Raw genomic sequence first — 25,700 nt, 5'->3', positions numbered from 1 at the left:
CTTACTAACCACTTTCGGAGCACCTCCGGATTCAAGGCGGGTCATGGTTCGGTACCTCCTCGTGGAAGCCGACGCCTCCTATAACATCATCATTGGTAGGCCAACCTTGAATCAGCTCGGAGCGGTGGTGTCTACCCCGCACCTCACCATGAAGTTCCCAGGACATGATGGGAAGATTATCTCCGTCAAAGCAAACCAAAAGGTGGCACAACAATGCTATACTGAAAGCCTGAAAGTTGCCCCACTCGGTGAACAATGCAAGAGCAACACCACCACTACAGCTCACACCAGCCACGAAGAAGTCTCCGACCTTGATCCGAGATCCGATGCTCACGACGAACGAAGTATTCGCCCAGGTCAGGAAGCATAACATGCGCCTCAATCCGGAGAAGTGCGTCTTCGGTGTCCAAGGAGGTAAGTTCCTTGGCTTCATGATTACGAGCAGAGGGATTGAGGCCAACCCCGAGAAATGTAAAGCCATCATCCAGATGCAGAGCCCACAAACGGTGAAAGAGGTCCAACGCCTAGCCGGACGGTTAGTATCGCTGTCCCGATTCATCCCCAAACTCGCGGAGAAGGCAGGACCAATCTTCACCCTGTTAAAAAAACCAAAGGGTTTCCTGTGGACAGATCAGTGCGAAGAGTTCAAATCTTTTCTCACAACCCCACCGATCCTACAGAGGCCAGATCACAACACCGACCTCCTCCTCTACCTGGAAGTAGCCGAAAACGCCATTAGTGCAGTCATCGTACAAGAGCACCAAAAGGTACAGACACCTATCTACTTCATCAGCCGAGTTCTCCAGGACGCGGAAAGAAGATACCAAATGATCGAAAAACTGGAATTGGCGCTTGTCACCGCGGCCCGGCGGCTCCGACCTTACTTCCAGAGCCACCAGGTGGTAGTCAAAACTGATTATCCCATCAAGCAAATCCTGCGAAAGCCCGAACTCGTCGAACGCATGATCGCCTGGTCAGTAGAACTATCCGAGTTCGGCATCCAATACGAAAGTCGCGGACCCCTGAAGGCCCAATGCTTAGCCGACTTCATAGCCGAGCTCACGCCAACTACTGCCGAGGAACCCCAGGTATGGACTTTGAATGTTGACGGGTCCTCCAACTCCAAAGGTGGTGGTGCAGGTATCATCCTAGAAGGGCCAAACCAAGTCGCCTTGGAGAAATCCCTCAAGTTCGGCTTCAAGGTGACTAATAACCAGGCGGAGTACGAGGCACTTCTTGCAGGCCTGAGGCTAGCTCGCAACCTCGGAGCTCGGAGAGTGAGTTGCAATAGCGACTCAAAACTCATGGTGGAGCAGCTTAGTGGGACGTACCAGGCAAAGGATACTATGCTACAGCGGTACTTTCACACTGCGTCCCGCCAGATCTCATCCTTCGACGAATTCACCATAAAACACGTGCCGCGAGAGCAGAACACCCGCGCAGACCTCCTATCGAAGCTCGCCAACACCAAAAGACCCGGGCAGCACTGGACCATCATCCAGGAAACCTTGCACTCGCCCAGCCTAGACGACAAAATCGTTGGTGTCAGCAACAATGAAGTCCTGCCCGAGGATAAAGACGAAGCTCGGAAGATAAGGATGAGATCAGCCAAGTTCATCATTATTGGGGATGAGTTATTCAAGCGTGGCATTTCCTCTCCACTGCTCAAATGCCTGACGGCGTCTCAGGCAGCCTATGTCATCAGGGAAGTTCACCAGGGGATATGCGGCATGCACTCCGGCGCGCGCTCAATGGCGACTAGAGTACTCCGAGCTGGGTACTACTGGCCCACCCTGAAGTCGGACTGCCAAGCCCACGTCCAAAAATGCAAGGAATGCCAGTAATTCGGCAACGCACACCGACAGCCGCCTGAAACTCTCCACCACATGATGTCGGCATGGCCTTTCTCCCAGTGGGGAATGGACATCCTCGGGCCATTCCCCCCCGCGAAGGGCCAACTAAAGTTCCTCTTGGTAGCGATTGATTACTTCACCAAATGGATCGAGGCATGCCCACTCGCCAAGATCACCATCGAGAACGTGCGGAAGTTCACCTGGATAAATATCATTTGCAGGTTCGGAATTCCCCACGCCCTCGTCACTGACAATGGCAGACAGTTCATTGCACAGAATTTCGAGGACTTCCTCCGCGAACTCGGGATCAAACACCTTGCGACCTCGGTGGAACACCCCCAGACCAACGGTCAGGCTGAAGCTGCCAACAAAATCATCCTCCGGGAGCTTAAAAAGCGACTGGGAAACGCCAAAGGGCAGTGGCCCGAGGAACTCCCCAGCATCCTCTGGGCGTATCATTGCACCCCTCAGTCAACCACGCAAGAGACGCCCTACCGGCTGACCTACGGAGCCGACGCAATGATCCCGGTAGAAGTCGGCGAAGCATCCCACAGACGCCAAGTCTTCAACGGCGAACAGAATGCCCAAGAACTGGCAGCCGACCTCGATCTAGTGGACGAGCTCAGAGACGAAGCTCGAATCCACGAGGAAGCTTGCAAGCTCCGACATCCCGACGATATAACACCCGAGTAAAACCTCGATCTTTCCGAGCAGGCGACTTGGTGTGGCGATTGCTAGGCGAAGCACGGAAAGACACGACAGATGGGAAGCTCGCACCCACTTGGGGTAGCCCGTTCCGAGTTACAGAAGTCCTGGAGAATGGGGCCTACCGACTAGAGGAGCTCAGCGAAAAACCTATACTGTGAACTTGGAATGCTACGCATCTCAAGTTTTATTATAGTTGAACTCTGTATGAATGAGATGTGCACTCTTTTCCCACCTCAATCTTTTGTCCCAAAAAATAGAAAGATGGGTTTTGGCTGAGAGGGTTTTTAACGAGGCACATTTACATAATCAATAAAATGACTCATTCCATTCAACTTACATCTTTTTCGCATCATTTTACGCCTAACCTCAAATGAAGGTCGAGTCCGAACCTCGGTTTATTAAGGTCAAGTTTGAACCTTCACGAAAATCTAAGGTCGAGTCTGAACCTCGGTTTATTAAGGTCGAGTTTGAACCTTCACGAAAATCTAAGGTCGAGTCTGAACCTCGGTTTATTAAGGTCGAGTTTGAACCTTCACAAAAATCTAAGGTCGAGTCTGAACCTCGGTTTATTAAGGTCAAGTTTGAACCTTCACGAAAATCTAAGGTCGAGTCCGAACCTCGGTTTATTAAGGTCAAGTTTGAACCTTCACAAAAATCTAAGGTCGAGTCCGAACCTCGGTTTATTAAGGCCAGGTTTGACACTTCACGAAAATCTAAGGTCGAGTCCGAACCTCGGTTTATTAAGGTCAAGTTTGAACCTTCACGAAAATCTAAGGTCGAGTCCGAACCTTGGTTTATTAAGGTCAAACCTTCACGAAAATCTAAGGTCGAGTCCGAACCTCGGTTTATTAAGGTCAAGTTTGAACCTTCACGAAAATCTAAGGTCGAGTCCGAACCTCGATTTATTAAGGTCAAGTTTGAACCTTCACAAAAATCTAAGGTCGAGTCCGAACCTCGGTTTATTAAGGCCAAGTTTGACACTTCACGAAAATCTAAGGTCGAGTCCGAACCTCGGTTTATTAAGGTCAAGTTTGAACCTTCACGAAAATCTAAGGTCGAGTCTGAACCTCGGTTTATTAAGGCCAAGTTTGAACCTTCACGAAAATCTAAGGTCAAGTCTGAACCTCGATTTATTAAGGTCAAGTTTGAACCTTCACAAAAATCTAAGGTCGAGTCCGAACCTCGGCCTCATTACAGTAAAATGTAAACCTTTACGTAACAAATATATATATATATATATACAAGCAAAATTCCCAGGATTCAACACTTGAGTTCAAAGCTGAAATAAATTACGATTACAAAATTAGCCTACACAGAGGCATTATCGCTGGAACTATCCTTAATGTCGTCCTCCTGGACCAGCTTCCCGAAGCGAACTACCTTCTTCACATGCATGCCGGAGAAGTCGAATCCTGGTGCAAGGAGCCTGGCCTAGCGAGCAGCCTTGAGGAAGCCCCTCTTATGCTCCATCACGATGGAGCGCTCGACCTCCTCAAGTCTCCTCTGCAATGCCGCCTTCGCGGCCTCCAGCGACGACAGGTCTACTCTCTAGGCAGCAATCTCCTGCTCTTTGCTGCCAATAATAACCTCGTCGCGGAGACACTCCTCGGTTACCGACACCAGCTCGCCCATCAAAAATGTGACCTCATCTTCCAGAGAGCGAACCTACTCCCGAGAAGACATCATCTCGTCCTGAGACGAGGTAACCAGCTTCTGCAGCTCGGTTCCCTGCATCTTCGCTTCACCGAGGGCAGCAGTCAGAACCTCATTCTCCCCCTTCAGGACTTTATTCTCATCCTTCAGAGACTGAACAAGGCTTTTCAGCTTCGTCATGTCCTCCTACTGCCTCGACCACTTGTGTTTCCAGTAATCCACAATGGTCGTTCCTCGCTGAAGGAAGATCTGGGCAGCATCAAAACTTCCCACTGTCCTGGCCGACTCGATCATCGCCTGATCGGCCGTGCTCAACGACCCCCTCGGAAAGAACTTTTCCGGAGTCACTGCGACGCTCAACAGAGAATCGACCTCCTCCGACGCACTCAAGTGCTCCAGCCACATGGGCGCGCCCTCTTGCGCATAGCGATACGCAAGGTACGGCCGCTTCGGCCTGGGGACCGGACCAGGGGTAGGGAACCCGGGGCTCGATCCCTCCCTACGAACCTCGGCAGAAGAAGGCGCAGATACCCCAGTGCCACTCCCCGCCTGCGAAAAGAAAGAGCACTCTTCTAAGAACAAAAGTATACAGAAGGGTAGAACGCCACATACCACAGAAGGACTAACGACCTACCTCGCCAACAGGAGCAACAGGTATTGCACCCCGGACCACTTCCCCGGCGACATCCCCCGCCTATGGACAACAACCTCAAGTCAAAAATGACGAAAACAGAAACAAGCCTAACAAAAGAAAAATACTCACCACGACAACCCGCCCAACAGCCCGAGCCGGCACCTCGCCGGGTTGAACGACTGGCTCAACAGCCGGCGCCACCTCTTCGGCAGCCACACGATTGACCCCCTCCGACCGCGGACTCCCAGCAAGGTACACCACCCTAGCTTCTACAACCTAGGAAGCAACCCCTATCTCATGAGGGGCAGAGGTCCCCCCGATCTCTCCCCCACCCCTCTTTCGCTTTCGGTTGACTTTTAGAGGGGAAACTTCCTCCTCTAGAGGCTCGGAAACCTTGAGCTCGGTCACGTCGAAGCTGGGCTTCAGCTTGAGCCACAAGTCTTTTCCTATAAGGCCTACAGACAGAAAATAAGGCACGTCAGCAAAGAAAGACTACACGAACCTCAACAAAATACCAAGATGTAAAACACTCACTCTCCAAGCCCCTTTCCCTATGCGCCGAATTCTCGAGCGACAGGATGAGTTTACAGTCCAGCGGCCGGGGAAGTGCCTTAAGACCCTCAATGGCGGCTACCTCCAGAGCCGTCAGCTGCGAAGGGTCCACCCCGTGAAACCCGGACGGGTCGCGGCACCAATAAAAAAGAAATCTTGGCAAACTGCCGATGTGGAACACCTCATCCTCCAGAAGGTCGACGCCGACAAGGGCAACCCGGAAGAATCCCTGCCTGTAATTCTTGTAAGACTGGGAGTACAAGGTGAATAAGCCCCCATCTCTACCCCGTTCAAAGAAAGAACGCCATAAGGCGGAGCACCCGCCTTCAACTGATAGAAGTGGAGAAAGACCCGAAGGGACACCTCTATCCCTAGAACCACACACAAGACTTGAAACGCCCTTAAGAAACCCCAACTGTTGGGATGCAGCTGGCTAGGAGCCACGTTGACGTAATTCAGAAAATCACACTCAAACTGAGTAAAAGGAAGACAGACACCTAAGTCCCTGAAAAACACTGGTAAACGTAGAAATGAGGAGGGTCAGTAGGGCTCCCCATGTACACGTCCTCACCAGCCGGACAAGGCTCCAACCGAATCTTCCGAGAAATAGAGGGGTCACAAATTCTGTGTGTTCTCCAAACCGCGTTGACCTCTAAAACCGATTTGAACACACTCCCGACCTTATCCATCTCACGCTTAACCCAGGCATACCCAAGAATGCCTAGCTCCAAGTCCTCAGACGGAGGCGGGTCTGCCCTCTTTTCGGCGGCGGCCTTCCCGTTAGCCACCTCCTTACCACGCGCCTTGCCCCGAGAAGGCGCAGAAGGACCGGCACCACTTCCCCCAGCCATGGAAAAGACGAGAAAGACTCGAAGAAGGTCGGGGAAGAAGGAAAAAGAAGACTGTAGAAAGGAAACACCTGGTACTCTCCCTCAGAAATTAACCCTAACAACGAAGGGGTTACCAGAAATGGCAGCAGAAACGGAGAAGACAGAGACGGAAGACAAGCAGAAAAGCGAGAGCAACAGCGTGCACAAGAAGCCACAAGAATGGAAAAGAGCAAAGTGAAAAAGGCCAAGAGGCGCGAGTGAAAGAAAAGAAAAAACTCTCCCCCAGAATTTCAAAACGGTCACGACATGTGTCACCCAAGGGACACGCCTGACCACACATTAAATGAGACCCCTTATGACAGAGGAAGCCATCATTGCATAACCGTCATGACCACTAACGTGCGTTTCGAAATACGAAACGACTTTTGCACGCGTGGCATCTTGACAGGCGGACATACGCGAAGGGTCACTTCCCCCTGGTGAACTCGGTCTTAACTCCTCGACCTACGGTCTTCGGAGCTCGGGGGGCTAGTGTACTGACCGTACCGCGAAGCCGAGCTCCAAGCTCGGCATCACAGTACCAGATGATCTCAGGCACGTGTCATACGACGTCAGCTCGGCATCACAATGCCAGATGATCTCGGGCACGCATCATACGACGTCAGCTCGGCATTCAAGTGAATCACAACTGATTCCCGAGAATCTCGCCCATACGAGATCCATTATCCAATCACTGATCACCGAAAATCTCGCCCTAGACGAGATCCGCTATCATATCTTATCTCAGGCCCAGAGCCCAAAGCAAACCTAATTCACTCCAAGGTACGTGCATTACATATACGAGACTATTACTCATACAAACCCTAACTTTAGCATCGGAGTCTCTTTTGCAGGTACCACCCCCATCTTGGAGCATCAAGCGTACCAGCGAAGGAGGCTCACCAATCTTACTTGGAAGATCGTCCCTACGACAAATTCCGGTAAGAACAGTTATACTTAAGATAAATGAAACTTGATATTCTATATATAATTAGTGGTGACTAACTAAAAATGTCTTTCCCTAAAAACTTAAGGAAGGCTAGAAGTTTAGGAGACATAAAAATATAATAATTGGTAATAATATTTAAATTAAAATTAATTATTATTTTATAAGATTATCAAAATCTTGGCAACATCATTAAAATGTTACAAAAAATTATTAAAATGTTACAAGAATACTACTTTGATAACTTTTAAAAAATGTTATTAAAAGTCTTTAGCAACATAGACTATATACAACATTTGATAATATGTTGCTAAAACAAATTAGCAACATTTATACATAATTAAGTAACATTTTTCAAATGTTGCTAAATACCATTTATGTTATAGTGTTCTTTTAATTTATCTGGGAAAGAACAACACTAAACATAATTTTTAGATTAGTTACATGATGAAATCAACAAGTGTTAGGTCTAGTGGGAGAGACTAATCTCCCACAATATGACAAGTTAAGGTTTGCATCATCATTAGGAGAAGTATACACATTTACTATTTGACAGTACTTCCAATAAAAAAAGGAGGATTATAAGTACTAAAGTTACTAATAAGAAAGCATGATTTAAAGTTAGTTAAGTTGGAGTTACTAGATCGATTTTAAAGTCGACGTAGTTGGGGATAATGTTAAAAAACTTACTTTCTACTTGGTTCAATTTTAATCAACTTAGAAGCCTAGAATAAAATAAAAAATTTCAATGACAATACACCTCCATGTGGCACCCTTTTTCCTCCACACACCACACCTTTCTTCATCTTCGTCACCACCAACTAGTAAATCAAAAAATAAAAACACAAAAAACCAATAACTAATTCAAACAAGAGGGTCAAATAAGAAAAAACAAGAGAAAACGAGATCAACAAAAACTAGATCAAACAAGGAATAGAGGATAAAAATTCATACCTAGATTACAAGTAGGCAACAACGATGCAAATAAGATGATCTTACTTAATTTAAATAAACGATAATTATTTATTTATTCATTTATTATTATTAATAAGTAGTAGTATTAAATGTATGTCTACACATATTACAGTGATCTTACTTAGGGGTGTATTGGTTTAGGATTTCATAAGATTTTAAAAGACTTTTTTTGAGTAAAAAAGTCTGTTGGTATTCGATCAGGATTTTATGTCACTTAAAAACAATCCAATGGTATTCAATCAGGATTTTCAAGATGTTTTAAAGAATCCATTAAAATCCATTAGTATTCATTTGATACTTTTTACAACTTAAAAATAATCCATTGGTATTAAAAAATATAGGGATTTTAAAGGATTGTTGTATTAAAGGGATTTTGAAGGAATTTTTAGTGGTATCTATAAATACCAAATTCATAAAACAATCCCATCCAAACTCATAAGATTTTGGAGGATTGTTTGAAGTGACTTTTTAAGTGCTTCAAGAATTTTCAAGTGAGTTTTTCATCTCTTTTATTTTTCTATGCTCATGTCTTCTCCATTTTTTTCTCTTGTTAATAATACTGCACTACTGCTTATAGATAATATTGTACTACTGTTCTCATTTCATTCCCCTATTTGGTGAAACTTCTATAGGTAAATGATATTGTCATTGACTTGCTCTATTTTTCTCCCTGTTCTCTTTAATTGACTTACTCTATTTAGTTGAGATTGTTCCTCAGTTATATAAAATAAAAAATGCTTGAAATTTCAAATTTTAAGTAGTAATTTTTTTATAACATGCGTCAAGAAAAGAAAAAGGTGAAAGCTAAAATTGATATCATGATCTCTATAATGAACTATAGATCTTCGAGATAAGAATGGATCTTAGTTGAGGGAAGAATCCTCTCAGTACAAAAACTACGATCTTTCTCCCTCTCTTGAATTTGTTATTATTATTATTATTATTCCCCTTTTATGACTCAACAATTATTTTATTTTATTTTTATTATGAATTTTTTTTAATTTTTATATTATGAAATTAAGATTTTTTATATTTTAAAAAAGAAAATTAACATAAGACATTGCAGTATCCTAGAATTCAATACTAAAAATATTTCTTCACGAGTGAATAATTGAAAGCAATTAAAAATTAAAAAAATTATTTTGTACCTGTAACAAATTTCAGATATATTTTTTTTCTCCTAACTGATATTTGTAAATTTCTACTTCATTACCGATATAAAATTAAGGGACATATTTAGTTATAAGAGAGTAAGGTAGTTGTCCCACTATTTTTTTTAATCATTTATAAAATTATAAATAAAATATTTTAAATCACAAATTATAAAAAATTTGAAATGTTGTTTAGAATAATTTTTACCATATTCGACACTACATAACTTTCTTCATAAAGAATGTCATTCCGATGAATTTTCGATTGGAGTGATGGATGAACCTTCATCTTCAACATTACCAGTCAATGAAAATCATAATTTTGAGCCTATTATTAAAACCCAGGAGCAAGAGCGAAAAAATACTAATGCTTGGATGACTAATATAGCTATGAATATGTGGGTGAATTCTATTTAGAATGACATGATATTACGGAGAATTATTGTTATTATTATTTATCCAGACATTTTTTTTTTATTTTAATATTTGACTCTTTTTAAATTTGAATGTATAAAAAAAATCTTAAACTCTTATCTATGTAAAAAATTTACGAAATTCTGCAAAGTTCACAAAGTCCCATAGAATCTATTAAAATCCTAATTTAAAAGTCTTGCATAATCCATTAAAATCTTGATTGAAAGTCTTGTGGAATCTTACAAAATCTTAAAAGTCATGAAAATCCTGCAAAGTCTTTTAAAATTCACAGAACTTTTTTCAACTAAAAAAGTCCTTTAAAATCCTAATCCAATACACCCCCTTAATTTAAATAAGATTATATCTAACAAAAAAATATGTAATATAAAAAATGTATATAATGCATAAATATGAAATAACATAATTAATTGTTAGGTCTTCCTTAATAATAAAATGTTTAAGTATAACTCAACATTCTTTATATTTCAATTTAAAATCGGAACTATTCTAAAAAAAAGTTTTAGTTACCTCTTAGTTCTTAAAATTTTTTAATCTTTTAACTTTTAGTTGTTATAATTAAAATTACCTTATTTAAGCTTTTATACATGTTTTTTTAGTATCTATAATTCTATAAATTTTATTTTTAAATTCTTATGAAAATAGACAATTGAAATTAAAAATAATAAAAAAAATTTGACATGTATAGGATAATTAAAAAACAAAATAGAAGTTCAAATTGGCAATGACTTATCATTGATCTTAATGATAAACAGTAGAAAGGGAGGCTCTTCATTCTGCTCATCATAGACCTAGTCTCTTTTTTATGGGCCATCTAAGGTTTGGAACAAGGATTTTTTCTTTTTTGTTGTTTTCCCCTTACAACTGTCACCATATGAATATAATTGAAGGATCCGTAAGGGATGATTGAATTGGACGTGGGATGATATGAGTTTGAAGTGCCATCGTTTTCCTGGTAAAAAAGTTGAGTGCTGACCAACCCACCTCCACTCTCACGCTAGCTAGCTTAACATAATAACTATTGATAAAGCTTATGACTACGAGTTACTAGCTAGTTAGGGTTGTGGCTACATCACTACCCAAAAAGCACAATTAAAAGTTCTGTGCTGCCTCTTGACCCTGCTTTATTTTATTGAAAATTTATAAATATTTATGTATTATTTTCCCTTCCATCAACTTCAGAGGAAAAGTACATAATCCCCACTCAGTAGAAAGACGATGTTCCGAAAGTTCAACTCTCGGTCTCATGGTCCCATCTTTATTTCAGGGTCTGCCTCTCTTTACAACAGAAAAATAAAAAAGATGGCTTTTTGCTCTTTTTACTTCATGGGATAAAAAATGCTTAATAAATAACGTGACTAAGGAAAAACGACAAACGCAAATAATTGCGGGATCCGCGGATGATCAAAGACAAAAACACCCATAGTTTAATAATCAAATTGAAGTAAACAAATGACTTAAAAAACCAATCTTCCTCTTATATTCCAATTTCATTTCCCCTACCCAATTGCTAAGCTGTCTCTGTTACTCGATGACACAAACATGACTTTCTAATTAAAATTTACAATGCAGATACGGAGGGAACCATTTTCTTGATTTCATTGACCCTATTCATGCGAGCTTTCCCCTGTTTTCCTCTGCTATGTCTCCCGTAACTTGTACTTGTTCCTTTCAGCTCTTGAAAATTGCGTGTATTTTGGACTTTTGACAGGAGATTACAATTATGGGGATTTGGGCCAATTGGTCAAATTTTCTAAAATTCCAAAAATTTTGGAAACTCTCAAGGATCTCCTCTGCTTTAAGGATACTATTTTCTGATTTTTGTTCTCCCCACTCACAAAATCCACATCCTCATATGCATGCTAACTCCCAAAGTATAAAAGGTCATTCATTCTGTCCTGGTATGATGGCTACTACTGCATAGATATTTTACAAACCGAGCAGTATGTAGTAGAGTAGAGTAATTGGTAGAGCTATCAACATCCCAAATATAACCCTGCAATTAAATTTACAAATTTCAGGAAAAAAGGGTCAACTTCTTTCTTTAGAGAAACAAAATAAAATAAGAAATTTTAGTCACTTACCCTGTGCTAAGAATTTGTGGATGAACGTTGTATTCCTTGGCAAACACAAATGGCACAATCCCTTGTGGAAGTGCAGCCTATGTTCAACAATAATTACATATCCGTAAGCTATCATTCTATTTTTTCTTTTCTTTAAATCATGCTTAACATGATAACTAAAACTACATTCACATAAAAATCGATTAAAATTTTGTATAAAATAGGGTAAAAGGAAAATGTCAATAATAACACATTATCTAAACACACTATTTATATATTATTTATGTCACTCTAATAAATTTTAACCTATAATTAAATATGTTAGAAGGTAGGGGTTCACTGTTCACTGTTCGAATTACACCTCAGTCATCTCCCATGCAGTCACTGTTCCTAACTACTACTCCTTCTAAAATTATATACACACAAAAAAAAGATTAAAATATAAATAAATTTTAATTAAGTTAATTTTATTTTATATTTAAAAATATTTTTATAATAATAAATAAGAGTACTATTAAATATAAATGTTATTAATAATATTTTAAGAAATGTAGAATATATTTTATATGATATTGTGAAAATTAAATACATTTAATGAACTTTCTCAATCTATATAAAATTAATTATTTTTTTATAAATAAATTTAGAGAAAGTACTATTTAAAAATGTTAATAGTTATTAGACATTAAAAATATATATAGAATATTCTGTTGACACGTTTAATTTTATTTATTTTTGTTTATTTCTTACTTTCTCAAGTATATCAATTACTTTTTCTTTTTCACTTCCTATCTCTCAAGGTCTTCTTATCTGTATGGGGGTGTAGACATGTATTGGGTGTTCAAAAATCTGTTTCCTATTGAAAATAAAAATATCTAACTTTTAGCATTCCAAGATATTAAGGTAATTTGCACACGCAAGTAAGGATAAGAATTAACAGTGTTGAATTAATCACACTCAAACATGATTAGAAGTCAAGGTTAATACCTGAACAATAGCTGCACGTAAGAGGGTGCCACGTAGGCCAACAGCGATGGAAGCTGCTGCCATGACGGCGGGACCTGTGAGGAATCGAACAGCCATGGCAAATGTAGCAACGGAGTTCCCACACGCAATTATCTTGGGTTGAAGAGCCATGAAGAGACCTACAGAAGCAATAGGTAGAGCCTCAATGATTTTTGAGCAGAAAGGGTAAAAGGGGAAAAGAGAAAAAAGGCATCCAAAATTTACAGCCACGGCATAATGGGAAAATGCTTTAAAGTTGTTGTGTATGATAAAGATATTTGCAGTACTGCTTGATTCGTCTAAATCAACTACCTTTGCCTAATTTGGGTCCAAAAATGGTACCGGTCCCCACCACCGCCATGGACCTCATAGCGACGTTGTTCAAGACCAGACCCCACATGTCGGGGACATTACACTATATCACTATGCAATCCCCATACTATCGCCTAGCGAACAACATCATCTGCTTGTGTTATGTGGTAACAAACCCCAATACAATGGACGGTCACAAAATGCTTACTTGCTTTCCCCCAAATCCATGCTTTTCATAGATTCATCTTACCATCGCATTCAACCCATGCCGCTGTACCCCCTTCATCTCATTCTCATTTTACTATTTTTCAACAAACTGCTGTATTTTAATGTAATAAGTACAAGAAAAACATGTGACCAAAAATATTATTAAATATACAATCACATGAACACCAGTTACTCTCTTCAATGTACGTTTTTACACCAGAAAAGGGAGTCGTCTTAAATAATCCTGTTTTCGTTAAAGAAGAAAGGAATTGCAAATAAAGGAAGAATGGAATTATTAGAAGAACAAGAATTTGGAGAAATCATTGTGGCCACTCACCCAAGCTGAACATAGCCATTCCAAGACCAGCATCAGACAGTATGGAGATTGATTTCTCTATTATTTTCGGCATGCTCACATGCCACCTGCAATGAATTAATTAATAATCATATATATCAGAACCACGTCAACACAAAATAACCACCCTACACTACAGTAATACCCAAAACTCAAAAGTCAAAACCATCTAAAAATTTGGCCACAAACTCGTCAATTTACCTAAAAGCCACCAGGGACCAAATGACACCAATGAGACTAGAGTAAGTGTTGGGGTTGCGAATAAGCTTCCGCCACACCATAATCAGTATGAGTCGAGTCATCACATTCGCCGGAGGCATGTGTTTCGCGCCGCCGGCGCCGGCGCCTTTCGGGTGCAGCTCCGCCGTTGAACTTGAACCCAGCTTGTTAAGCCCAGCAGGTCCTGCTTTCTCTCCCTCTTCCTCCGCTTGTTCCCCTTCTTTCCCCGGAAACTTCAACTCTTCCGCAGCAAACTCTCCCTCCGGCGCAGCTTCAACAATAACCAAAATCAAAATCATTTTCACAAAAACAAAAGCACCAAAATTGAAGTTTTATCTATTTGCGGTTTCCAATCATAATATTAGTTTAATGTAAAGACCTTTTAGATATAATCATATATAAGCGTTTTTAAAATTTCACTACTTAAAAAAAAAAAAAAACTTTTAAAGCAACCTTCAAAAGAACTTTTATCTCTTAATAAGAAATTGTATATGGAAAGAAGAATCTAGTACTAGTACTAGTACTACCTTTATTGGTTTCCCCATTTTGAGTATGGTCATCAGCAACCAACATCCTAATCTCCTTGGCACCTTGATCGGAGCGTCCGGACTGATCGGACGCTCCGAAATCGGCTCCACTAAACACATGTAGGCCGCCGGCTTCAGAAACCGGTGACGCGCTGGAGCTCCACACGAACATGTGGAGCTCCTTAGCATCGTGGCTGGCCTTGTTAGCACTGTTGGCTGGTTGAGCAACTTGAGGAGGAGCAGCCTGAGGTTGAACCTGTAGCGCCTGAGGCTGAGACTGAGGCTGAGGCTGAGGCTGAGGCTGTGGCTGTGTTTGTGAGTTCTTGCTGACACTCTTGGTTAAGCCAGAAGAGAATTCCGGGTTCGGAGCCGGGTACGCAGTCTGCACCGCAGGGTAAAACCCGAACCTGGGGGAGCTGATAGCCTGCGGCGCGGGTGCAGCGTTCTCCTCGAAATTGGAGGGGCGCGGCGTGACGCCGCGTGACGTGGACTGCACGGAGTATAAATCCGCAGCGCCGAAGTTAGAATGGCGCGGCGCGTACCCCATCATGGAGTAGAAATCCGCGTGGTTGAAGTTAGAGCCACGTGGCGTGGGGTTACGGGACGAGCTGAGGCTATAAATCTCGGCGCCGGTGAGGTTAGAAGGGCGGGGCGTCATCATAAAGGAGCGTCTGGAGGCGTTGGACTTTCTAACCGTGACGTGGAGCTTGCCGTCGTCGCCGACTTCCGCGTCGGTTTCGAGAAAATCCCTTCCGTCGAGCGAAACGACGTCGGAGTCGACCTTGAAGGAGACGATGGAGGCGGCGGTTTCGGGGAACTGCTCCATGATGAGAAGCTTGGCGCCGCGGTACTCGAAGAGGAAGAGGAGGAGCGTGTACCAGATGATGCACTGGAGAACGACGACCTGGATCATGAGGTTGCCGTAATAGTCGCCGTACATGGCGATGAGGAGCGGGATTCCCATGACGAGCGTGTTCGGCAATGTGGAGAGGGAGAAGATGGTGATCATCCACTCCAGGCTTCCGTTGGCGGTGAAGTTGGTCCAAATCGCCAGCGCGAACAGCATGATGATTTTCTGGAGCGTGTCGGCGGCGATGAACCGGAAGTTCATGGCGTAAATGTTGTTCCTCGAGATGAAGTGGAACGAGAGCAGCGGCACGGCGAAGATCGCCACGAACCGGTTTATGCCGGAGCATTGGTCCGGCGAGAATATCTTCCACCACCGCACCGAACCGTACGCCAGAATCATCGCCACGTACAGCGGAATCATGGCCGTCAACACCGTGTACAGATCGCCCCAGGTAATCATTTTATTTTTCTTTTAATTAATTCTCCCAATAAAATAAAATAAGAAAAAACTAAGAAAACCGTTACTCAACTAACTGTTCTGATTCTGAGAGAGGATATATGTCTCTGCTCTAAACTGCAGTGTTTCTTTCTGATTTTGCTGTGAGAGAGAGAGAATTTTACGAAGACATGGGTTTAACTTAACCTATGAGCCATGAGCCATGAGGGAATAGAGTCATATATAGAAGGGGAAGAGGTGGATATATATGTATATAACTATGTATTTATATACTCACGGCGAGAAAAGATATATAATAAGTAGTTTTTATTTTTATTTGAGTGTTATTGAAAAAGGGGAATGAGTGAGGTGAGTTTAGGGGGATTGGGGGACCACGAGGGAACAGTGTGAGGTTAGGTTAGGAAGTGACCGCCTGCTATGGTTAAGGTGACTCAACGTGGGTTAAGATAAAGGTAAAGTTGCTTGCTATGGAGTATGGAGTATGGACCATGTGGTGGGGAAGAATGCGTATTAATTTGGGTGACGTGGAGGCTTCTGCTTTTTCCTTTTCCGTTTTTCGCTTCACTTTTTACTCTTCTTTCCTTTTCGTTACTCAAATTTCCTTTTCTCTAAGTTGGAAAGCTGTGCAAGGGAACTCAAGGTAGAGCCATGGTGGTAAATAGTTGGATTTGATTGCAGATTTTTATCTACAGTCAACTAGGAGGGTAATAATTTAAATTTTTTGCTCATGTTTTCAGGAACATTTACTCTACCACATTTTTAATCATTACATTTACTCTACGGGATCATTCGTCATAGAAAGTATACTAGGAGAATATAAGGAGTACCATACTATTTTATACGAGGAATAAACTTGAGCAGAAATAAATACACTTAGGTCAAAGAAATTAATGTTAACATGCAAATAATTACGTATACGAGTGAAATTTTTTCTTTTACAAAAGTAGTGATTCAACGTCTAATACTTTAAAATATAATTTTCAATTGCTAGAAGATTCAATTATTAAAAAAAAATAAAGAGTTAAAAATAAGAAATTGGAGAATTTTATCAATCCAATATCAATTATTACAGATGCTACAATGAGTTGGATTTTAATTAGATAGTTTACTTAGTTTTTGGACCTAAAAGTTATTAAAAAAAATTTTATTTTTGTTTTATTTATTTTTATTAAATAAATTAGATAGTTTTCCATATCTTTTAGGTTACTTAGTGGAAAATAAATGATAGTTGAATTTAAATGTTTAGTGGAGACTTAGTAAGAGTTAGAGAAAATTTATTTCAATTAAGTGAGAGGTTGTTATTATACTCTATAAATAGGACCCTCTTGTAAGCATCCAAGGAAGATTTGAAATCAATACATATATGAATTTTCTCTTTATAAGAGTTTTTCTATTGTTTTTGGATTAGAATTTATAATGTTAGTTCTATCGACAAGTCGCGGTTAGGATCACTTTATCCTTAAAAATTTTCTTTGTGAACTTGTTAAAAGTTTGAAGAGACATAGCTAAGAAAGAATGCTTGTGAGTGTTTGTGAGTTTTTCAGGAGAGATAAAGTGAAAACGTGTAGACTTTTGTCCTTTTTGTATGAGTTTTTATGAAGAGGTAAAAATGAAAGAATACTTGTAATAATGTAAAATAGTTCATAGATTACTTGGTGCATGTGAAGAATTGTATATAATCTTATTTAAGAAAAAAACCATTATAAATTTGTGGTGTTGTCTCTCTTATCCTTCTATCAACAATTATTTAAGTTTGGTATATCTTTTTAATAGTATTATTTTATACATTTTTATAAATTGTCTCTATTACTCATAATGCAATCTAATCGGTTAAAATCGAAGCTTGATTTAAAATGAGGATTTTTTTGAATAGATTTAAAAATACAATTCAACTATTTTCTTGTATTTTTTTTTTTAGGTTTTGCAAGTGTCATCATCTATGAGGCTAAAATAAAAAATTAAAAAAAAAAAGATTATTTGTAACAATGTTAAACTATTAGTGGATTACATGAAGAGGCTTGATTTAGCATCAAGAAAAATCATAAAGAGACTTGAGGTGAAAAAGAGCACATGTAACAATTTGAAACGATTAATAATTTACTTGCTAGGAAAGCCAAAAAGTAAATATATAGTTCCGAATTGAGAAAAACATTATGACTTTGTTGTATTAACTCCCTTATCCTTTCTATCCCCATTTATTTGTGTTTGGTATATTTTTTTTATACCATTTTTTTTGTTGGCACTCTTATAATTTGTCTCTATAATTTATAAGACAATCTAGTTTTCAACGCCAAAGCTTGATTTGAAAAAGGGATTCATGAAACAAATTTAAAAATACAATTACCATTTTCTTTTGTTATCTAGGGTTTTATAATATTTACTCATTTTTTTTTATAGATTTCTTTACAAATAAGGTGTCATTAACACGACTTTGTGTGTAGTCAATCAATGTTATTGTGGTATTATTTTTTTAACAGGCCTTAGGTGATTACTTTGTTAAGCATGGGTTTTAAGTTATGTTACTTACACAATGTTTTGGTGAAGACAAAATAAAAAATCAACTTAGTCATATTGAAAGAATCAATACTTTACACAAGGATCTTTTCCTTTATTTTCACCAAAGATGTAAGAACTGGTAAGTTGACTCTTAAAACCCTTCCAACGCTGTCCCACATAAGAAACATATTTATTCCTTAACCAATCGATGTTGGAAATGTCATAAGTGAGCTACCTATGACATATATAACAATTTTATAATTAAGTAAATGTTCAATAATTAATTAACAATCATTACATATACAAAGTAAATGTTTCATATCATGATAGTTTGTCATATCTAGTTTTTCACACTCTCTAGAACATGACCCCAGTTGTCATAGGTAATCAAAGTCTTGTTTCTTCCAATCAAGGCTATAAAGAGCTTGTGTGGATACAATCTAAAAGGACCTTTGAGAGCTTCTTTGTTGAAATTAAAGAATATTTTTCACTAAAATAAGCTCTTAAAAGTCCTTCTAGACTTGTATTTATACATGTTCAAAGCTATGAAACCAATTTTTAGTTAGACCATAACCAACTCCCGTCTTCATGTCAATGTCAATGTTCTTCTTCTCACCTTTGTTTCGGCTAACAGTCAAGTCTTTCAAAGTGGTCGGTTGTCTAACCCTTTTCTTGTTAGGGTGATCTGCTCTACAACTCCTAAATGAGAAAGATGAGGAGAAAAAGGAGGAGAAAGAGAAGGAGTATTGTACATGTTAGATATAGGTTTGTAAAAAGAAAATTCAGTCATGCTAATAATTAAAATAACAATAAATATTATACACATAACAAATAATAACATAATACACATGAACATTATTTATTAATCATATATTTGATTTTAAGTCTAAATATTGACACTTTCTATGTTGGATATGACTTCACTCAACACAAAGAGACACATTTTATAATGGGTTGTGTTTTTTTTTTTAATATTATAATTACTTTTTTGTTAATTTTTCCCCAAATTATAAATAGAAACAGAATTCCCAAGCAATTCAATACAAATAAGACTGTGTAATTCAATGAAACCCTATATAATATATAATATGCCTCAATTTAATTAACACTCAAATAACAATAGTAACATAACCGTATATATAAGATACACTCAAATAATATAATATTGATGATAACTATGTTAATAATGTATACAAGGAAGCTCTATGATAAATAAGTTTAAAAGATTGGAACCTAGAATCCACGATAATCATGCAAAAGTACTCACCTAAATTCAATAAAATATTTTAAGATCGAAGTTGAATTCCTCAACTAGATTTTCAAGCTAAACAAGGTCTCTTTATCTCATTATGGATTGCTCTATGGCACCATTCACATCAAAATGACATTTCTTTTATATCTTTGTAAACATGATATTTGCATATGGAATTAATATCCACATTAAAGCCACCCTAGTTCTAAAAAAAATTGCAGACATGCATAGGGAAGCCTCAATACAACATATCATCCTTGTTACTTGCAACCATTTTCTCCAAGTCTTCGTACACTACAACACAATAAATTTTTAGTAACATTTGAAAATTTTTACTTAATTGTATAAAAATGTTACTAAAAGTATTTAGCAACATATTATCAAATGTTATATATAATCCATGTTGCTAAAGACTTTTAGTAACATTTTTATACAATTAGGCAACATTTTTCAAATGTTATCAAAGTAGTATTTTTGTAACATTTTAATAATGTTGTCAAGTTTTTGTTAACTTTATAAAATGATAATTAATTTTAATTCAGATATTAATCTCAATTATTATATTTTTTATGTCTCCAAAACTCCTAAGGATTCTTTAAGAGAAGATTGAAGACATCCTTAATTAGTCACCACTAATTATATATCAAATATCAAAGTTTATTTATCTTAAGTATAACTATATGATTATATATATTCTTTATGAGTCATTCGTTTATTTGATGTGAGTTTTTAATTATGAATAACATTTAGATATGAGAGAAATATATTTTTTTTTATTCAATATAAGACTTTGATTTTAGAAGCAATTATAGTAACATTTTAAAAAAAAAATGTTACAAAATAACCTATGTGACATTTTTTTACTCGATATGGGACTTTGATTTTGAAAATAATATAAAAGAATAAAATTGAAATAAAAAATATTACTCTATCTAATGACATTTTTCAAAAAAGATGTTGCAAAATAACTTATTTATTCAATATATAGTAACATTTTAACAAATATAAGAAAGAAAATGTTGCTAAAGAGTTAAAATGTAGTAGTGGTGGAACAATAAGGCTTTCTTGTAAGTGCCACTAGTTGTATCATATGGCTGAGCCATTTTCTTAAGATACTAAATTCAACATATAAGAAAAGTGTAAACTACATTCAACATATAAGAAAAGTGTAAGTATGCAATTATACCATTGGATATGGTATCTCTAACATGCAACTCCAACAAGGTCATAACATTCCAACATCAACTACGTGCATATGAATGGATACATCTAGGCATATACATATTTTCTAGTTAAATTGTGAAGCAAGGTTACACACACTACAACATCTTTCATATTTAACAACATTTAAAAAATGTTACTAAATTAAGAAAAATGTTACCAATCATAATTAGCAACATTTTTACAAATGTAGTATAAAGTCCATGTTGCTAAAAGGTTTTAGCAACATTTTAACATACCAATTGTAACATTTTATAAATGTTACAAATTGACATCTTTTGTAACATTTTAGCATATCACTGGTAACATTTTATAAATGTTGTCAATTGATACCTTTTGCCACATTTATCAAATGTTACAAATTTATGTTTTAAACATCTAAATCATAACAACTTTGAATCCATTGCTTCCTTATTAATTCAAATAGTGAATTGAAAACTTACTATATTGTAACACTTGCAAGCATGAAGTTATGCATTTAATGAATTAAAATAAAGATAAACTTTTTATTTAAATCTTTTTTGTCCATCATGGTATCATTCAAAAGGCAACACAAATTTTTCAAGTTTGCAATAACATATAATTTCTTCTTTGTCAAAGATAAAACCAAAATCATCTAAGTGACACTGTTACATTTTTCTATGAATTCTCATTTTGAATTGTGTAACTTCCATATCAAATAGTAAGATGTCTTCAATAAACACACGATCTAAATTGCCACAACCACCACCACCACCACCACCATATTCACTCTAAAACCTGCAACATAAACAAAATAAAGGTATAAAAAATTAAGAACAAGTATAAAAAATGGCTATTAAATATTGTCCTAAACTCTTAACTCATTCCTTAGAAATTAGAATTGGTAGATTCAGCCACTGTCTGTCATCTTTGTTCTGTGAAGTAAACAGCTAGGTCGTTTGAAATTTTTTTTTTTTTGGCTATTAAAGTAAGAATTAGTTAATTAAAATAGGAAAAGTAACCTAGAGATGTGTTGCTAACAGTTTTCTTCTTGCTAAGAAAAATAAAATAAAATAAGAGTATAATTCATATAATTTTATGTTGCCCCACAAGCATGTAATGAGCAGGATAGCAGTATGGTTTTTATAATACTGAAAACACAAAAAAATAAATTAAAATCATTCAGGATTGAAGAAAAGCTTGAGCCTTGATGATATATATGTTCCCCTCCAGTAATTGTAATTGGAATCTTTGTATGACGAATAGAAAATGATAATATCACATGCCATCATCTGTAATTTAACTGATTAAGTTCGGCTAATAGGGCTGGTACGATTCACCTGAGACCTAGATGGGATAGTAAATAATGGTTCTTAATGTACTTGTTAACTGAATCTATATCCATACATGATTATTCCACTTGTTACTCTATCTATTTGAAGTACCGAGATATCCATCTCACTCCTTAACATGAGTTCTTGCCCCATGTAAATCTATTTCTTACCCTTTCTTGACTTAAAGCCCCTAGAACATAACTCAAACCAGCACACTTCCAACTTGTAATCAATCATTTATGTTATTTTTAAAATCTATAACTTCAAGTGCTTTTGTAGTACACATTGTCAGAGGGTTTGGGTTGATCTATTAAAGGGTTTGTGTGTGTGTTTAATTTATTTATAATATCATTTTTCCTGTTTTTTATGTTGTTAAGAATATTCGTAGTTCTCATTTTTTTATTCTTATTTTTATAAGAAAATAATCTTTAATGATAGACTGGAAAACACTCTCTGATGCGAAAAAAGAAATCTCATTAATTTAATTTTTACTCTCATAGTAGTCAATATTCTGCAAAATAGAGGAGGGACCAATCTCAGATCTCATTTCTTTCCTTACTAGATCCTAGGACATTTCATTCCAAAACAGGAAATAAAATTAGAACAAGATACTAACCTGAATGGTTTTAGCAAGATTTTCCTTATTCTGAATGTCTAAAGAAAAAGACAAGAATGAAATAAAATAGAATAAGTTTCTTCATAAGTCAAAATAATATAACAAAATGAAACCACCAAGATGTAACTCTCTCAACTTACTCTTCTTGTGTTGTTTCTTGTGAGTTTTTCCCTCTTTCGACTTACCCAAGTTAGTCATATCAAAATGAACTTTGGGCTTATGTTCTCTTTTTTCCCATTTGTTTTATTTGAAAATCATTGATTGTTCTACTTGTGCCAAGTGGAGTGCATTTACCTATTTAGACCATATATCCATATAAATATGGTAAAAAAAAGAGAAACAAATGTAATTAATCCTTATAACGTATACTAATGCAATTTCTTATTCTAACTCACTTCATTGTTAAAAACTTGATATAAATTAAAAATTAGCAACATACCTATTTGATTAGACTGAGCCAACCTATTTAGAATCAACAAAATCAAAATGAAAAATGTCATAAATCATTATTTATGTGAATAAAAATCATCATAAAATAATAAATTATAAAAATAACCTTTCATTTAATGCAATATGTTGCAATTTCTTAGACTCTGCATTGATTTTAGCTGTTGTATCAAAATAAGTCTTTTTTTCCTGATTCAATTGTCATAAAAAAGTGATTCAATCAACAACAAATTACTTTAAAATGAAACTAAGTCTTAGACTTACCTCATTAGTCATGGACTTCCATGTTTTAACGGCCATTTTATTAACCTATATTTTTCAAAATAAATATTAATTGGTTTATGACTAAATAAAATCAAAAGTAATTATATCAATTTAATAACTTTCACTTACCCTTTCAACATTTTCTGAATCAAGATTTGCTTCATTAATGTAATAAGACTTTTAAGCCCAGAAATATTATGTTGTTCAAGTTGAACACATCTAGAAATATTTGAACCATAATTTTCTGGAACCTTCACTCCTTTTAAAACACCACAAAATATCTCCTTTTCTTTTGAAGAAATTGTAAATCGTGCAGGAGGAAGAAATACCTTATTTGACCCTATGTCTTTAGGATGAATTTCTTCTCTTATACCCATCTCTACTAAGTCAAGGCGGGCTTGGAGATTATCCTTTGATTTCCCCTTTATATTTAGTAATGTTCCAACCAAGTTTTCACATATATTTTTTTCTATATGCATCACATCTAGATTGTGACGATGCAAATTAGTCTCCCAATATGGCAACTGAAAGAATATACTTTTTTTGCTCCATGGATCACCTTTTTGTCTTTTCCTCTTTTGATTATTTCCAAATACATTTTTTCTATCACCTAATATTTCCAATATGTCAGATCCTGTTAATGGCATAGGTGCTACTCCCAATTCTTGTGTACCATCAAAACACTTTTTATATTTTCGCCACCTATGTTTTGAGTCTAAAAATCTTCGATGACCCATATAACACATCTTTTTACTATTCTTCAAGTACCTAGAGCATGTGTGGTAGTTACATATAGGACATGCCAATTTTCCACTTGTACTCCAACCTGATAACATAGCATATGCAGGAAAGTCACTAACTGTCCAAAGTAGTGAAACATATGCCTGAAATAATTGCTTACTATAAGCATCATAAGTTTCAAACCCGTTTTCCCAAGACTCTTTTAACTCATCAATAAGAGGTTCCAAATAGACATCAATACTGCTCTTAGGGGAAGAAGGACTAGGAATAAGTAAAGACAACATCAAGTAAGGTTGTTTCATACAATCCCACGGAGCTAAATTATATGTCATTAGAACTACCGGCCAAACACTATGTTGATTGCCAATATTCTTATATGCATTAAATTCATCACTTGCTAACCCAAGCCTAACATTTCGAGGATCTGATGCAAAATTAGGATGTAAAGAATCAAAGGTTTTCCAAGCAAGTGAATCTGCTGGATGCCTTAGTTTTCCATCCTTGGTTCGACCTTCATCATGCCATGTCATTAATTTAGCAGTTTTTGATGACATAAATAGCTTCTTGATCCTTGGTTCTAAAGGAAAGTATCTCAAAACTTTGGCTGGAATTGGAGATGAAGCTACCTTATGATGAACTTTTATTCTAGAATTGTTAACCTTCATTTTTTTATACCTAGAAGAATGACACTTAGGGCATGTATCTTCATTCTCATACTCCTTTCGAAATAAGATACAATCATTAGGACAAGCATGGATTTTTTCATAACTAAAACCTAAGTCCTTAATGATAAACTTGCAATCTTGGAATGTTGATGGCAAGCAAGAGTTTTCGGGGAGCAACTCTCTTAGCAATTGTAACAACATATTAAATGACACATTACTCCAACCATGAAGATTCTTAATATGAAGTAGACGAACAATGATTGATAACTTGGAGAAATTTTTACAACCAGGGTATACTTCTTGGTGGGCATCATTTACCAATTTGCAAAACCTGGTAGTTTCTTTATCAAGCTCTTCATTATCTTCATCTATAATGTCATCAAATTGATTTTCTCCTAAATCTGTCGACATCATAAAGGTCTCCTCTAATAGGTCATCTAAATCATCATGCATACTAAATTTCTCACATTCATTATCATATGCTTTTTTTGAAGATCCACTTTCTCCATGAAAAATCCACTTCTTATAATTTCTATCAAATCCATCACAAACTAAATGCTCATGCACTTCCTCTCGATTACCCCAAGAACAATTGTTGCAATTCTTGTAAGGACATAAAATTTGATCTCTTTGGGCAACATTTTGAAATGCAAAGTCTAGAAAATTTTTCAATCCATCCAAATACCTACTAGATGATCTAGGTTGTTGTATCCAACTCTTATCCATAATTATTCTCTCATGAAAAAATCAATATACCTAAAAGAAATAAGAAAATTCAATATAGTACAATACAACAATTATTAGAAAACGAAAATTCTTAAAAAGTTGAAGATGCATGAATCTAATAAAATGGTGTAAAATTCATCATACAGGAAAAGAAATAAGAAATTGATTATTTCTCTTATGAAAATCACAATGAACTTACCCTTTAAGAGA

General features: G+C 37.1%; 3 protein-coding genes across 4 annotated transcripts; 1 reads left to right on the top strand and 2 right to left on the bottom strand.

Moving 5' to 3' along the window:
* The first annotated feature begins 371 nt into the window (after nucleotides 1–371).
* On the top strand, nucleotides 372–1,844 carry LOC145956413 (uncharacterized). The gene has a single exon (XM_083072008.1). It carries the CDS (start codon nucleotides 372–374, stop codon nucleotides 1,842–1,844), a length of 1,473 nt encoding a protein of 490 aa, XP_082928134.1.
* Nucleotides 1,845–11,174: 9,330 nt separating this feature from the next.
* Nucleotides 11,175–16,038, bottom strand: LOC109804832 (auxin efflux carrier component 4). Of its 2 annotated transcripts, XM_020366707.3 has the most exons (7): nucleotides 14,740–16,038; nucleotides 14,447–14,705; nucleotides 13,917–14,188; nucleotides 13,698–13,783; nucleotides 12,824–12,981; nucleotides 11,858–11,934; nucleotides 11,175–11,769 (listed from the first exon to the last, which is right to left on the bottom strand). In XM_020366707.3, exons 1-7 carry the CDS (start codon nucleotides 15,768–15,770, stop codon nucleotides 11,703–11,705), a joined length of 1,950 nt encoding a protein of 649 aa, XP_020222296.1. In that variant the 5' UTR covers nucleotides 15,771–16,038; the 3' UTR covers nucleotides 11,175–11,702. The 2 variants fall into 2 exon arrangements, with proteins under 2 accessions (XP_020222296.1, XP_020222295.1); XM_020366706.3 differs by having other exon boundaries at nucleotides 13,917–14,205; nucleotides 14,462–16,032.
* Nucleotides 16,039–23,483: 7,445 nt separating this feature from the next.
* On the bottom strand, nucleotides 23,484–25,490 carry LOC145956412 (uncharacterized). Its single transcript, XM_083072007.1, has one exon. The coding sequence runs from the start codon at nucleotides 25,488–25,490 to the stop codon at nucleotides 23,484–23,486; it is 2,007 nt and encodes a 668-aa protein (XP_082928133.1).
* Between the last annotated feature and the right edge of the window lie 210 nt (nucleotides 25,491–25,700).

Source organism: Cajanus cajan, chromosome 3 (assembly GCF_000230855.2).
Source record: "Cajanus cajan strain Asha chromosome 3, NIPB_CcT2T_4, whole genome shotgun sequence".
In the NCBI taxonomy this organism is placed as follows: Eukaryota; Viridiplantae; Streptophyta; class Magnoliopsida; order Fabales; family Fabaceae; genus Cajanus; species Cajanus cajan.
Note: the sequence above shows the minus strand (reverse complement) of the source record. Positions and strands in the feature narration are given on the sequence as shown.